The sequence below is a fragment of the Chinchilla lanigera genome, unplaced genomic scaffold, assembly GCF_000276665.1.
Source record: "Chinchilla lanigera isolate Chin_1 unplaced genomic scaffold, ChiLan1.0 scaffold00030, whole genome shotgun sequence".
In the NCBI taxonomy this organism is placed as follows: Eukaryota; Metazoa; Chordata; class Mammalia; order Rodentia; family Chinchillidae; genus Chinchilla; species Chinchilla lanigera.
In genome coordinates, this window is record NW_004955431.1 from 9,193,334 (window position 1) to 9,208,564 (window position 15,231).

Consider the following 15,231-nt stretch of genomic DNA (forward strand, 5'->3'; position numbering starts at 1 on the left):
ACAACTATTGATAATCTCCTACCTCTTTTGTCTGTAACTCACTATTATTTGTCTATTTGTTCTCCTGAGAAACTATCTTGTAGATAACAATATGTAAAACAATAACCATTGATAATTTCCTACCAAAAAAATAAATAAATAAACTAAATCAAAGCAGTACTTAAATCAGACATTTTTTTTTTTTATGTGAGGCAGGTCTGCTAGGCAAACAGTTCAGCCCATTCTCAGATAAACTGCTATCTGAACACAGGTTCAAATGTGTCAACAGCATCGGCTGTCACAAGTATAATATTCACTTTCTACCTATGCATTTGTGGTCATGATACTCATTCTCTTAACTAAAGACCGAAACTGAAGGAATAATAATGCTTTACAACATCGTAAAATTTCCATATCAATGAGTTACAATTAGCTTATCAATTAGTTACACAAAAGCATTTGTAAGCAAAAGTTACACAAAAGCAGGCAGCTGGGATCACAGGGCTTACTTCCAATAGCTCTGCAAACCTGAGGCGGTAATGTAAACACTGCAAGCCATAAAACATGTGCAAGCCGTAGAGATTCGACTTTTTATGAAGCAAAGCCAATTCTAAATCCATCTATCTATCTATGTATAGATAGATAGATATGTATTGCATACCCACATTTTTATGAAGCAAAGCCAATTCTAAATATATATATAAAATATATGTATATATAGTTATTTATATTAATTATATCAACATGGAAATTACATATTGGGTTGTGACAAAGGTGAGTTAGAAGTTGGATGGTACGTGGAAGACAGAGAAAAGAAGAAAGAAAAAGCAAGAGGAAATCTACAAAAGAAACCTCGTCATCTACGATATGATCACACTGCTGTAGTTAATGTAGTAGAAGTATATTTATATATGTGTACATATGCATATTTTTATGTAAAATTTGTAATTAGTGTTTATTGAATGTGTACTGTGAAAAACCAGGCGCTTGAAAGTGTTAGTTCTTACTGTAGCAACAACACATTACTGGAGAAAGAGCCTCAGCTAGGAGACAGAAGATTTAGGTCCAAAGCTTGGCTTTCCTCTAACAGATAGAGCGATCTGTTGTATAAGACCTTATAAATTCTAGTTTTCTCCTCATTCAAAATGGGTGGTAATTCTTGCCTTATCATGCAGGAATTAGCACATATGAAAGTACTTTCTAAGGCCACATAATCAGAGTTAAGTAAAATGTATCTTTTAACTCATTCCCAAAACCAAAGCTCAATTTGTACAAAAGCTTTATTCTTACAGCACAGCTCTGGCCAGAATGCAAAGTGCATGCCCCGGTTACACTGGCCTGTGTTGCACCATAGAGCAAAAAGCTGGGATCACAGGGCTTACTTCCCATAGCTCTGCAAACTGGAGGCAGTGATGTAAACATTGCAAGCCTGTTTCTACCTACAAAATAATAGCTGCACATGCATTTAGGGTTGTTTTATTTATTTATTTATTTGTCTTTTTGAGACAGGGCCTCACTATGCAGTTTAGGCTGGTCTTGAGCTCACTTTGTAGCCTCAAACCCACCACAATCCTTCTGCCTCAGCCTCCCGAGTGCTCGGATTGCAGATGTGTGCCACCACACCCGGCTAGGATTGCTTTAGAGGGCACCTAAATATGTAGGATTATTTTGAAAACTATAAATTGATGTATTTTCACATTGTCTTTATATTTTTGTATAGGCATCTCCAGTAGAGAAGTTTATACATTTTGGATCTCAGTATGGATGGTAAGAAATTCTAGTAGGTAAATGTCACTCTAAATAAATATCATATATATGTAAATAAGTAAGCAAAAAATAAATAAAAAGGAGGAGATCTAAAAAAGAAACCTCAGTACATATAATATGATTTACTGGGCCCTGATTCAAATCTTTTTATTTAAAGGTTCAAATCTTAAAGTGTTAAATTTTACTTAAAAACTTTAAATACTAATATAAATGTTTTTCTTTCCATAAACCCAAACAGCAAAAGAGAAATAATTCTAACAGTCTTTACTGTTCTCAATTTCAAACAAGGTCATATGTACATGGTAAAAAAAAATTCAAGAATAGGTTTATTTGCATGTGTGTGTGATACAGAGAGAGAGAGAGAGACAGAGACAGAGAGAGAGAGAGACAGAGAGAGAGAGAGGGTTTCGCTATGCAGTTCAGGCTGGACTTGAGCTCACTTTGTAGCCCAGTGGGGCCTCAAACCTCACAGCGATCCTCATGCCTCAGCCTCCCAAGTGCTGGGATTACAGGCATGCACCACTATGCCTGGCTAAAAATAGGTTTATTTGATCAAAAGTTGTCTCCTGACCCCATCATCTACCCCACCTACCCCTACCCACCACCTGTGACCCCCACAATGTCCCTATTTTCCTTTATGAAAAAGCAACTCTGATTCTGCATATAGGCATGTATATATGTGGATCTGTATATATAATTTACTACTGTTATGACCCTGTGCAATTTCCCTGTTTCTTAGTCTGTTGCTGTCGGCAAGTGTCTCCTTTTTTTTTTTTTTTTTCCTCCGGTACTGGGAACCGAACTCACGACCCTGCACTTGCCAGGCAGGCGCTTTTGCTGCTCAGCTAAATCCCCAGCCCCGGCAAGTGTCTCCTTTGAGAGCTACTTCTTTTGAGGTCCTTCTTTTTTCTTGCCATTCTTTAAAATCAAGTTTCTGTAACAGTGCAGAGTTGCTGGTTGATGAGCTAAAGCATGTCCTTTGGACTTCTTTCTGAAGCGAGCTTTTCCTGACTGACAGCCCTGTCATTAAATCCTTCGGACTTGTTTATTTAGTTGGTCTCCTAAATCAAAACCTTGAAGCAGAAGCTGGGGGAGGGTCTTGTAGCTGATCAAAAGACCACCTTATTCATTTCTTGATATAATTTGATTATGTCCAGTAAAAACTGGGGCAGTCGCTAATGCATTCTGAGCCCAGCTTCCTAGATTAAGTATCTTGTATCCTCTCTCTCCCTACACTTGTACTGCAATGTCACAGGAAGTGCAGTCCCTGTTGGCCTCATCTCATCTGCTTAGCCTGAACTCTAGCTTCTATCAAGAAAGTACTGTTAAAAACATCCTAACCTTCTGATCCCCTTCTTCCAGTGAATGAGCCCTAGATCAAGTCTATAATTTATGTTTCCTACTATAATGGCAGGTTGAGTCCTGTGAAATGGTGTCACATAATTGCAGGTTGCCATGACAAATTCCTAGCTTTCAGCAGAGCAAGTCTTTAATACCACTTGTCAATTCTTTTACCTGTAGTATTATTTAGGGTATAGCTTTCACTGGCTATACTAGCAGTTACGGAAGATATCATAATTACCAGTCAGAAGCGATACAGTCCATTTCTTTCACCTAGTAATAATACCTGGAGCTCTGCTCCTTGCAGCTAACAAAGGACATAGTTGCTTGTTGTGCTGTTTCATTTTCCCCTGTGAATAATCCTCATTCAGCCAGGGATGTTCCACTGTTTCGTCCACATTCCAGGCAGCAGGATGGAGAGACAGGGAAAGCAAGTTGCTTGCTCCTTTTAAGGGCACCATCCGGAAGGCGCACACACTGCTTCTGTTCACGTTCCACCGGCCAGAGTTCGCTTGCGTGTCAGACCCAGCTGCGGGGCAGCTGAGAAAGTCGTTTTTAAAAATCTCAACTCTTTTAAAAATTAAAATACACACTATATACTGAAACATATAAAAATACAAAAATGCACAGCTGGCTAAACTTTCTGTAACAGAACGCACATGCACAATCAACTTGTGTAACCAGAGCACTCCTATGACACGAGGAGCCTCCTGTTGCCCTTCTGAGGCATGACACTGTCCCCCCAGAATCCACTGCTCTGACTTCTCCTGCACCTGCTTTTCTGCTTTCCATAAACAGAATCATGCACACATTTTTTTCAGGGGTACCCTTTTTGTTAGATCTTTTTATTTCAAAGAGAGTAAAAAACAAAACATTAAAAATTATACAGAATTTCAAAACAATATGATAGGAAATCAACAATGGTTGTTACATGGTTATCTTCAAAGTAGTTGTTCAGATTAACATATTGGCCTGCAAAACTGATAAAAAAAATTAAGCATTAACTGTTCCTCTCAATTAACCAACAGAAACTACAAGTACAATTACCTTAGCCATCTTGTGTATATATATATTTTTTCCCTTCTTTCTTTTCTTCTTTCCCTCACCCCAGTTCTTTTCTTTTCAGCAGTTTCTTTCCCTTTTACAATATCTATTGTACCTTTCAGATTTTATTTACTCTTTCAAGTTCTTACACTAGGCAGACAATACAATGTTTACACATGCAAGTCTGATTTATTTCACTTATGAGGATGTGCTCTAGTTACATCCATTTACCTATAAAAGGCTCAAGTTTATCTTTCTTTATGCCTAAGTAATACTCCCTTTTTAAAAAATACATCTTTTTTATCCATTCCTCAGTTGATGGGCATTTGCGTTGTTTCCAAGATTTAGCTATTACAAATTGCGCTGCTATAAACATGGGTGCACAGAGATGGCTATGGTATGGTTTTTAGTTCTTCTGGGAAGATACCCAGAAGGGGAAAAGCTGGGTTGAATGAGACCTCTAAATCTAGTTTGTGTAGCACAGCCTCACTTACGTACCTCTAGCTGTTTGCTGGCTATCAGGTGGTACAATAGGGATGACACCGCTGTCACTAACAGGCAGGCTAGACTGCCCTTATACTACGGTAGCAGGGCATAAGTCTAACATTACAAGTGGAAATGTTCAAAAGCAGAGTCTATTCAGGGCTGGCACACTAATTTCATTTGTATTATATTGGTCCAAACAAGTCTAGCTTAAGTAATTCAACCTCCTGGGTGGAAGAAGCTGCAGGCATGCAACAAAGAACTTGAGAACAGAGAATGAAAAACTGGAGACAAACTGCAATGCATCTATACCAAATAGGTAAAAACCTTATTGCTTTGACAGTATTAAAAGGAAAAAATTCCCATGTGGCAGATCATAATTAAAGTATACTGCAAACTACCATATTCCCATCCAAATTCATGAATGGAGAGCTACTACATTGTATTTTAAAAAGTACCCTGGGGAAAAGATACTGAGGCTCTCAATGATCTACTTTAGGGTCTAGTGGCTACTAGTCATCTCGATATTCTCATAAATACATGAATTCATTCAGCTCTCACTGGCCTACTACTTTCCCATTTCACTTAGTTCATTTTAAGAAGTGTAAGCTATTATTTTTTTCACCACAAAAGTTAATGTAAGCTCCAGGAATTCTAACATGCCCAATACTGTAAATATGGTAACAGGAAGTTAATTCCTCTGCATCCAGTGTGCGCGGCCACTACAGAAAATGGAGTCAGTGAATTAGACAACTCCGAGGTCAACAAGTGGATTTTAATGAGCAATTTTGGCAAAAGTGTTTTTGCAAACAGATCTTCAAGTATAAAACATACATAAAAATGAAAAAACATTCTTTCTCCCCATCAATATTTAGTAAAACAGCTATGACTAACTTTAACGCAATAGATATCTCAGAGCTTAAAAACTAAGAAATTTTTGTCCAGTTCATTTTGAGACACATAATATTTATTATTCTAGTACTGGATAGACTCTCTTGACACTTGCTTTATTATTGGTTTATTTACCTTTATTTAAAGTTTTCCTAGGAAAAAATACAAGAAAAAAATGTCCAGGTTACCCATCTTTATTGAATAGTACTTAGGAATAATGTATTTGTAAAACAGCTCAATTTTGAAAAGCACTGATAAAATGGTAGAGTGCTAGTATTATTTTCAGGATATCCCTTTAATGGAAAATGAAGATAAAATAATTTGGTCTTAATATTGGTGGGTTGGGGCTGGGGATTTAGCTCAGCAGCAAAAGCGCCTGCCTGGCAAGCGCAAGGTCGTGAGTTCGGTTCCCAGTACGGGAGAAAAACCAAAAAAACAAAAAAACAAAAAAAAATATTGGTGGGTTAAGCTGCATGTGTACTATCCACAAATTCAACACATCAGAGGGTCTGCTCTAAAGAACAACACTAATAGCTCACACGAAATACAGAAGCCAACTCGAGGAGATGTACATTCACTCTGGAATATTTAATTCTTCTTTTAGATTTTTACCAGCACATCTATGATTTCATAAATAAACAATGACCAATGATAACTTTCCTTATAGATATAGAATGTTTATCTTTCTGACAGCTTCAGTGTTAACTACAAAGAAAGAATCTGATTCTAGGTGCTCCAACTACTTGTAATCACAGTAATAGCTATCACAGTTTCTTAAAAGAAGTAATGTTGGCATTCTCAGGAAAATAATGTTTAGTTGTGTGAGATTATCCCAGTCACTCTACAACATTTGGCATTCCTGGCCCAGTCATTAAAAATTGCAGTTTTCAAGTTCACTATGACAATCAAAAAATATACTCATATATTTCCAACTGCTTTTTGGAGCTTGATGGCTCAGAATTATTATCTATTAACTTGATAACTTCCACAGAAAGTAACTGCCTTATTACCTTCAGTAACAATGACTGAAGAACGTACTTAAAAAAAAAACCTGTTATTAAATGTTATTTTGAGAAGATAAGCTGACTTCTTCAAATTCATGGTGATTTGAAAGGATTATATACAAAAAGTACAATACTTATTTATACCCAAATGCACATGTAGATCTACAGGAAAATGTTTACATTTTATTGACATATGTCACGCCATTTACCTTTGGTATAGAAATATATTCATATATTACAATAAAAAAAATGTCCAGAGTCTTGATAAGTTCCATCACACTGATGCTCCTGGAAACTGCTGCTGTCTTTGCTCTAAAACTTGCTGATTTAGTAGCTGCTGCTGTTTCTGTAAAAACTGCACTACTTCAGGACTTCTTAACAATGACTTGAAAGAGAAAAAAAAATTATCAACAGCTTTATTATGTGATTGGATTATATTTCTACATGTCCTTATACAAAATACAATGTCCTTACAGAACAAAATATGCCTTACTGCAATACAATAAAGAATAAAATTTGATGCCATCTATCACAATACTAAAACAGAAACAATGGTTCAGCCTCATGTCATTTGTGATTCTGCATAGGAAGGACGTGCTTTCCAAGCTTTGTCAGCAAATATATCCCCTTGAAACATGTAAGAGCAACAAGTGAGTGCTGGCCCAGGATTACAGCAGGATAAAAGGGGCTCGGACGTGAAAGCAAGAGTCCAACGTCAATCTGTAAATACATAAAAACTAGTACTGGAATTCAAGTTTATCCTACGGTCTAACCCCTCATGAAGTAATTAAGAAATATGTATTTATTAAGAAATACTTAAGCATGCACATACATATAAATATAAAATTACTATTAGCACATTACTGAAATTTCAGAAACAATTTAGCTTCCCTTAAATAACCAGTATGCTTTTTATACACTTACCATTTTTAAAGATACATCACATCATACAACAAATATAAGGAAGTATGGTTAATATTTTTACTATAATAGAATACTTGTATAAATTCGTAACAAAAAACTGTGGTCTCAAGTTGAAAAAGATAAACCAAATAAGGTAGATATATTATCATTAAATATTGATTAAAGTTTATTACGCATTTTATGTATTATTTTACAGCACATTTTATATATATGACATAGTTTTGTTTCAAAATTATTTGTATAGACTGCCCAACTTCCTCTTAAGTACATTCACAATAATGTAATTAATTGTAATGAGACTACTGAACATTTAGATTGTTTCCATTATGATTTTACTATTTATGATCAATGTATTTCTAGCGATATCCTTATCTTTATCCATATTTAGGATTTACCTCCTAAATACGGAAGTTTGTAAGTTTGATTTCTAAGTCAAAAGGGATGACCATGTTAGGAACTCCTGATATATACTGCCTGACTACCTTGTAAAAGTTCATGCCAACGTAAGGTACCATTAAGAGAAGTTTCCATATCATGGTACCCTCAACGTAATTAAAACTATTTAAATATTTTTTGTTTGTTTACTGTGTCATTTCTACTAATATTGAAGATTTTTATGTCATTTAATGGTAATATTTCCACTTTTTTCTTTTTATATATTTTGCACTACACTGAGGCCAAATTTTTTTTCTCATAAAACATATGAAATATTTTGCCCAGCACAGTGGCATGCAGCTACAGTCCCAGCTATTTGGGAAGCTTCAGCAGGACCATCTGAGCCTGTGCCCGAGACTTTTGGACCAGCCTACGCAACACAGCAAGGGCCCCATGGTAAAATGAATGAATGAATGAATCAGTGCTTTACACAAGAAATATTTCAGCCATTTAACCGCTACTTTTCATTTTTGTTGCAATTACTTTCCTGTATTATTTTTCATTTTGATTTTCAGGATCATTTTTGGCTACTGCATTCATTATTATGCAGTGAAATTTATACTGCTTTGTGATTTTGTCTTTTAAGCTAGAAAAATATTTTTCTAGATTTTTGAGATAAAGTCCCATTCAATTTTTTTAAATCTTAAGACTATCATGAATTTATTCTGGCAAATACTGAGCATGATGTGACAAAATCCAGTTATTCTAGTATTTAGTGAATAATGTCTTCTTTCAGAGAGATTAACTCCTGATGTCTTCTACAGAATTTATAATAGAGATTAAATACTGGCCTAATCGTGTCTCTACAGCATTAAAGTATTATTCTACAAACCTCAGAATTCAGTACAGGAAGTCTGTTTTAGTTAATTTTTTTTTTTTTTTTTTGTCTTTCTGAGACAGGGTCTCACTATACAGTTCAGGGTGGCCTTAAGCTCACTTTGTAGCCCAGGCTGGTCTTGAACTTGCAACAATCCTCCTGCTTCAGCCTCCCAAGTGCTGGAATTACAGGCACGTGCCACCACACCCGGCTCAAGAAGTCTGTTTTAAAATGCCATCCTGTTCAGATAGTCAAAGTTTGGTCAGTGAAGAAATAGGACTAAAAGTGTTCCTGCTCCTACAGTCCTGGAATAATATTTCTGAGATTCTAGTGTGTACTGTCAAAGAGGCACAATTCAATTCTGAAAGTTAGTGATTTTCCAAATCTTAAAAAAAATCTAAACAGTTTCATCTGTAACAGACAACTTTCATTAACAGATCCGTAACGACAAGGAGACAACTTACCAGTCTTTTCTGATTTAACACTTGTTCTAACAGAGTAGGTCTTGCGGGACGATCTCCCAAAGATCCTGTTCTTTGTTTGACAATGGAGAGTATGTTATCTGCACTTTCCTGGGATAAATGATAAAAGCCAAATGAGATTAACAATTAACACAACATAGTAATTTAAATGATGAGCATTTCAGGGATGTGATAAATAGGTCTTTGCTTTTCTTCCTTTTGCCCAGTTCCTATAATATTTTGGGAGCGTCGCTTAAGTCATAGGTGAGGTGCTGGCAGTTAATTTTATGTAATATTCCTCCTTCTTCCCACTGTCCAGGATTTCCAACTTGGGTTCTCCATTCTCTTGAAGGGTCTCAAATTAATAGCGGGGCAAAAGTGAGGGGAGGAGAGTGAAGATTTACTTGTGAGTTATTTTCAGTATTATAAGAAATGCCAAGTGGAACTGAACATTCTCCGCATATACAACCATCTGGACCAAGCAGTCTGCTTGCTTTTGGATGACATATATGAATTTAGGGGTAATCTTATATTGCTAATGGGACGCTCTGTTTTTTTGCCCATTCAAAACTACAAGAGGAGCAGCAAGACATTGCTTAAAGAAGCAATTGATCAAAAAGCTTTCACAATTCGCAAGTTATTAGGAGAAGAATTATAAACTGGCTTGAAAAGGCTAAAAAGCACTGGCAGAATCTTCTGTCACTGTGATAGATGAATCAGGGTAATCTCTAAAATGATACTACTACCCTTAGACATTAAAATGCAAACAAAGCCAGCGGCACTCACTATCAAATATGTACCCCAAATTACCTGAAAGAATAACTCTTCAGTAGTTAACAATCTTCCTGGAATAATGAAACCTTGCTCTAGTTAACATTATGACTCTAATAAAACCAGGATACAACACTGACCTCATCCAAAAATTTTTACTAAACTTCAAAGTATAAAATGTTTTACCATAAAGCCCCATCTTATATGAATTTAATCTCGTTATTCTTCAGTCAGGATATTTTATCTGTTTTTCTTCTTGGCCTCTCTACTGGCCTTAGGGCTGTCTATAAAATACCCTCTTTTTTCCCTATGAGAAGTTTGGCCACCTGATGTTACAAAAGTGTTCTATCCCTAAACTATTTGGCTCCAAAATGTAAAAATTCTAAGATATTTTAATACCTACAGAAAACAAAAAGCTTTTTCCTGTCTCCCCAGACAGTTCACTCTGTGGGACTGTTTCACTTTTTATGTGCCCAATAAATGGAAGGCTGGAGCTGACTTGACTGCTGAACACCCTCCATCCCCACAACCCCAAACAAAGCACTAGGTAGTTTTAGAATGTTAGTAGCACAAAACCACAGAGGTCTGTAGTAAAAATAATCTTCAGTCATCTAGTCCAAACTTTGACAAGTGTTAGAATTTTTTCAAAAAACTTTCAAAATGTTTTATCCAAAGGAGTTTACCAATTTTCGTGGTATTCTATTTGGTTCTGAATAGCTCCAACATTGAGACAGCTCTTAATTAGCTTGAGCTGAAATGTACAACCCTTGTGATTTTTACCTAGAGCCCCAGTTACTTTAGAACTATGCAAAATAAAATCTGTTTCTTTCAAATGGTAGCTTTTAAATCATTTAATGATAATGATTCCAATCCATACAAGCAAATTATTTTATCTCTAGTTGCTTCATATATCATAGTTCTTAGATACATGGTTTAGATACTACATATACTTACTTCTTATTTAACCTTGGTTTGTGTAAGAAATATTGATTTTTCTTTTTTTTTTGAGGCAAGTTCTCACTATGTCCAGGCTGGCCTTGGCCTCAAACTCATGGTGATCTTCCTGCCTCAGCCTTCCCAGTGGTGGGATTACAGGTGTGTACCACCATGCCTGGTAGAAATACTGATTTTAATCTTGCTGCTCACCCTCCATGGCAGAAAGTCCCCATACCACCCTACCTATCCATTCTGTAATCTCGTACAGTCTCCAAATCTCCAGCCTTCGACTTTAATCCACCCTACTGGAGTAGGACCCCTTAGAAAACTTCACTTAAAGATTCCAAACCCAAATCCCACAGCCACCCGATACCATTATCATATAAAAATTGGCTTCAATATCTCTTTCCAAATTTATTTTTCATGAATTTTTTCTTCAATAAATTATTTTTATTATCAGTATATGTTTTCAATACATAATAATTACATGCATCTTGGGAAACGTTCATACACATATACTGGTGCATTTGATCATTTTTAGTCATCTTCCCTCCTTTCTCCATTTTTCATGGATTTTCCACACCTTCTTTACCGAAATGTGTTACTCTTTTATCTACCAGAATTCTAGGGAAGCACTGCAGTGTGGGAGTAAAGGTGTAGCTCCAGAATCAGCTTGCTTATATTTGAGTACTTGCTGGTTGCATGATGTAGGCCAAGTTGCTCTTTCTGAACCTCAGTTTCTACCTGTGTAAAATAGAGGTTGTCTCATTGCTGAAGGGTTGTAAGACTCAAGTTGTAGCCTAGCAACTGCTGGGCAGATAAAAACTTGGCCATTCTTTCTGGCGTATACTAAATTACATTTCCACTGCAAAGCCTTTCCAGAGTGTTTCAGCTTACAGTGATCTGCTTTTCCTTCTTAAACCATTACAGCAGCACTATAGGGTGGCCCTTAGAATATACTACAGGACACTATTTTCTTTACATTCCATTCAAAAAAGATCAAGACTTGTAGCTCTTCTAACTGTCTCAAAACTGGAGAACTGGCCCACAGTAAAACAAATGACACAGTAGGCTATTATTTGTTGCTTCCTTAAAAAACCATGCAAATTATTTTATAATACAGAAATTAGAAGAGTTTTTATAGGGTATGGACAGAGAGATACTAATTCAGTATTTATATGTAATTTATACATTTTCCTGAAACTGTAGGCATAAAATGCTGGATCGTTTTAAAAAAAGTAACCATAGATAACATACTTTTTCATTCAAAAGAAGTCTTTTCTCTCTGTAAAGAATTCTAAAGTAGATGAGACACATAAGGGACAAACTTGATCACTTTCACTTTCATTCTATACTAAATAAAATGCTTATTTCCAAAAGTCCTTATAGTCAAAGATTTGGTGAAGTATTATTTTACAAGGACATGGATTGAAGGAGGTTTTAATCTAAGACCCACAGGGTCCCATGAGACTGTATGCAAAATCAAACACCTGCGTATGTGCATTTTAGGGGGAAGAGTCTTCATTAGGAAATGGAGATGACTGTCAAAGTATCCTTTTTATCTCTAAACAGGTGATGAGTATAATCCCAAGAGACATAATCCTGAATGCCATCATCTGAAATGTTGAAATCTCAAAATATCAAAATTCCAAAAGTCCAAGTTCTCTAATGTCAAATTCCCAAAGTCACAGTCCCCAAAAATTAAAATCCCAAAAGCTGAAATCCTGAAAACTGTATTTCAGGAGTAGCACCAGATAAAGAAATGGGGGTGAAACTATTCCGACAGTCATAGCCTAAAGAAAAACAGGCAAGACTTCACTGATGATCCCAAAAGTCAGCCAACCTTTATGATCTGCCTCTGTGAAATCATCCATGATCTGTCTCCACAATACACAGTTCATACATCAGACTTTTTCAGCTGTTTTTTTTCCACTGTTTTTAAGTTATACTATTTCACCATTGCATCATTTCCTATACTGGTGGCATAAACTATGTGAAGACTTTCAGAAAATTATAATCATTTTATCCATTTTTTGCAAATTTTACTCCATGAAAGTATATTATCATAATAACTTTGTGTATAAGTATCACATACGTATATAAAACATTAAATTTCCTTAATAATGAAGAGATATCCTTTAGGTATATCTGCATTTGTGAAACAAAATTTCTCAAGATCTCAGCTCTTTGGCCAACCACATACGCACTGTGACCTCATCTAAAAACTTAGGTTGCAGGTCAGGTTGCAGGTTTCAGATGACTTGGTTACCAAGCTGGGAGCATACTACCGACCACAGGGATATGCATTTATACATTCTGCTTTTTACCTATTTCTTTATGACTATGGTTCACATGCTCCTAACTATATTTACTTGTGCAACTGATGATAGTACACTTTTGTGTACGCTTTCAAAAATAATGTATGTTATCAGCCATTTTAATCTATAAACTGTTGTGTTTTTACGTTTATTAAATCTTCTAAAAAATAACTATCTTACATAGAATTTTTAAAAGCCAACTTTTTCCAGAATTATATTTTTGAGATCTTGATTGTTTAAGATTTTAGTTTTCAGGGATTTTGATCTCTCAGGATTTCAACATTTCGGATTATGGCCCAAACCCTAACAGGTGAAAACTGCATAGAATAAAAAACAAAGAGAAATCAGTCATTCCCTAACCAATGCAGACTGTTATGTGTTGATGACTACAGATTTTAGAGATATTTAGGAAACATTTATAAACAATTACAATGTCTAAAATCTGCTTAATAGTACAGCTTGTCAAGTTCATAACAGTTTTCACTTTTAAACATTTTCTGGCTTGTTTTAACTAAGTTCAATGATTCTCTGCACTGAGATTAGCTTTTATTAAAAGGAGGAAACCTAAAATGAAGTATCTGCTTACGTGTAGCAACCCTGAAGTATACTAGTACTATGTACAATAAAAACGGCTAAGATTTATTGACCTGAACTACACCACACAGTGTGAACACTCACTCGGGAACATCTCACATACTTCTAGCAACAATAAGAACTAGGAACTACTTCAATGGCAACAGAAGAGGAAATTAAAACTTACAGGTTAATAATTTGATCAAGGCCACAAAGCCAGCAAATAATGGAGCGGGGACTTCAAGCCAGCACTTTACCTCCAGAACCCCGACTTTAACTTTCAACACAGTTCAAATAAAAACAATATAGCCGGGCGTGGTGGCGCATGCCTGTAATCCCAGCACTCGGGAGGCTGAGGCAGGAGGACTGCAGCAAGCTCGAAACCAGCCTGGGCTACAAAGTGAGCTCAAGGCCAGCTTGAACTGCACAGCGCGACCCTATCTCAAAATGACAAAGAAAAAACCAAAACACCAGAAAACCAAAAATACAATATAAAATCCGAGATTTACAACGTGTTAACGTGAAACCTTTTTTCTCAGAAAGGAGTAGCCAGAATAAAGGTACTAACAACGGGGAAGCCAAGAATAAAAGCACAGGACTACTAAGAATCATGAAAGTACTAAGAACAGTATTCTAAGTTCAGGGGCCTAAGTCCTGAAACACCGCAAACAGTCCTAAGAACAGGGACAGGGAGAACACAGTACTGAAAAGAGGCTACCTTGTCTAAGCACCTCCTCTAGGCTCAGTCTGCCTGCTCATTGAGAAATAAGTCAGACCGAGCATTTATTACCGGCGTGGCTGTCCATACCCCGGACCTCTGAAATGACAGCTCTTGCTGTCCGGTCGCATCTTTTCACTGAAACGTACTCACTTATCACAAGCGTGCAACAGACCTGTTAAGGCTTTGCAGGCGCTCCTACACATTCTAACTTCGAGCAGGCAGGCGCTCTCGGCTCTCACCTGGGAACCTAGCACTTTGGGGAGCAGCTGAGCTGGCCGTGTAATGGGGTTTGCCGCAAGAGCGGGTTCTCTTCTTCCACCTCCCCGCGCCAAGGGCCCCGGCAGGGCGCAGTACCTCCAGTTTGACGTTTCCCGCGCCGCCCGCCGCGGCGGCCCCGCCGCAGTGCAGGGCCTGGTCGCTCTTCTTCTTCTTGTACTTGTCCTTGTACATCTTGTTGCGGTGTTTCTTGCACATCCACGGCTTGCGCTGTTTGGCCACTTGGCTCGTGGTCTCGCTGCAGCCCTCGTAGGTGCAGGTCTTGCTCACGCCGCCCGCGCCGCTGCCCCGCCGGCGGGGTCCCCCGCTGCCGCCCTCGCCCCCCGAGGGCGCTTCCTCATCTTCCAGGTCCTCCAGGCTGGCCGTGCTCTCGCCGCCCCCCGGGGGGTCCGAGGTGTCCAGCAGGTCGGCGTCGTCCTCCCCGGCCTCGTCCTCAGCATCCCCCGCCGCCTCGCACGGGTAGGCGCCGGGCTTCGCCGCCGGGGCGGGC

The 15,231-nt window shown here is 37.5% G+C and overlaps 1 protein-coding gene across 1 annotated transcript in view; it reads right to left on the bottom strand.

Annotated features, from left to right (window-relative positions):
- Window positions 1–6,672: 6,672 nt before the first annotated feature.
- Rfxap (regulatory factor X-associated protein) overlaps window positions 6,673–15,231 on the bottom strand; it is a gene marked incomplete in the record, with an annotated part of 9,583 nt that continues 1,024 nt past the window's right edge. The window contains 3 exon segments of the mRNA XM_013515899.1: window positions 6,673–6,894; window positions 9,150–9,257; window positions 14,820–15,231. Coding sequence (XP_013371353.1) covers window positions 6,784–6,894; window positions 9,150–9,257; window positions 14,820–15,231 — 631 coding nt within the window.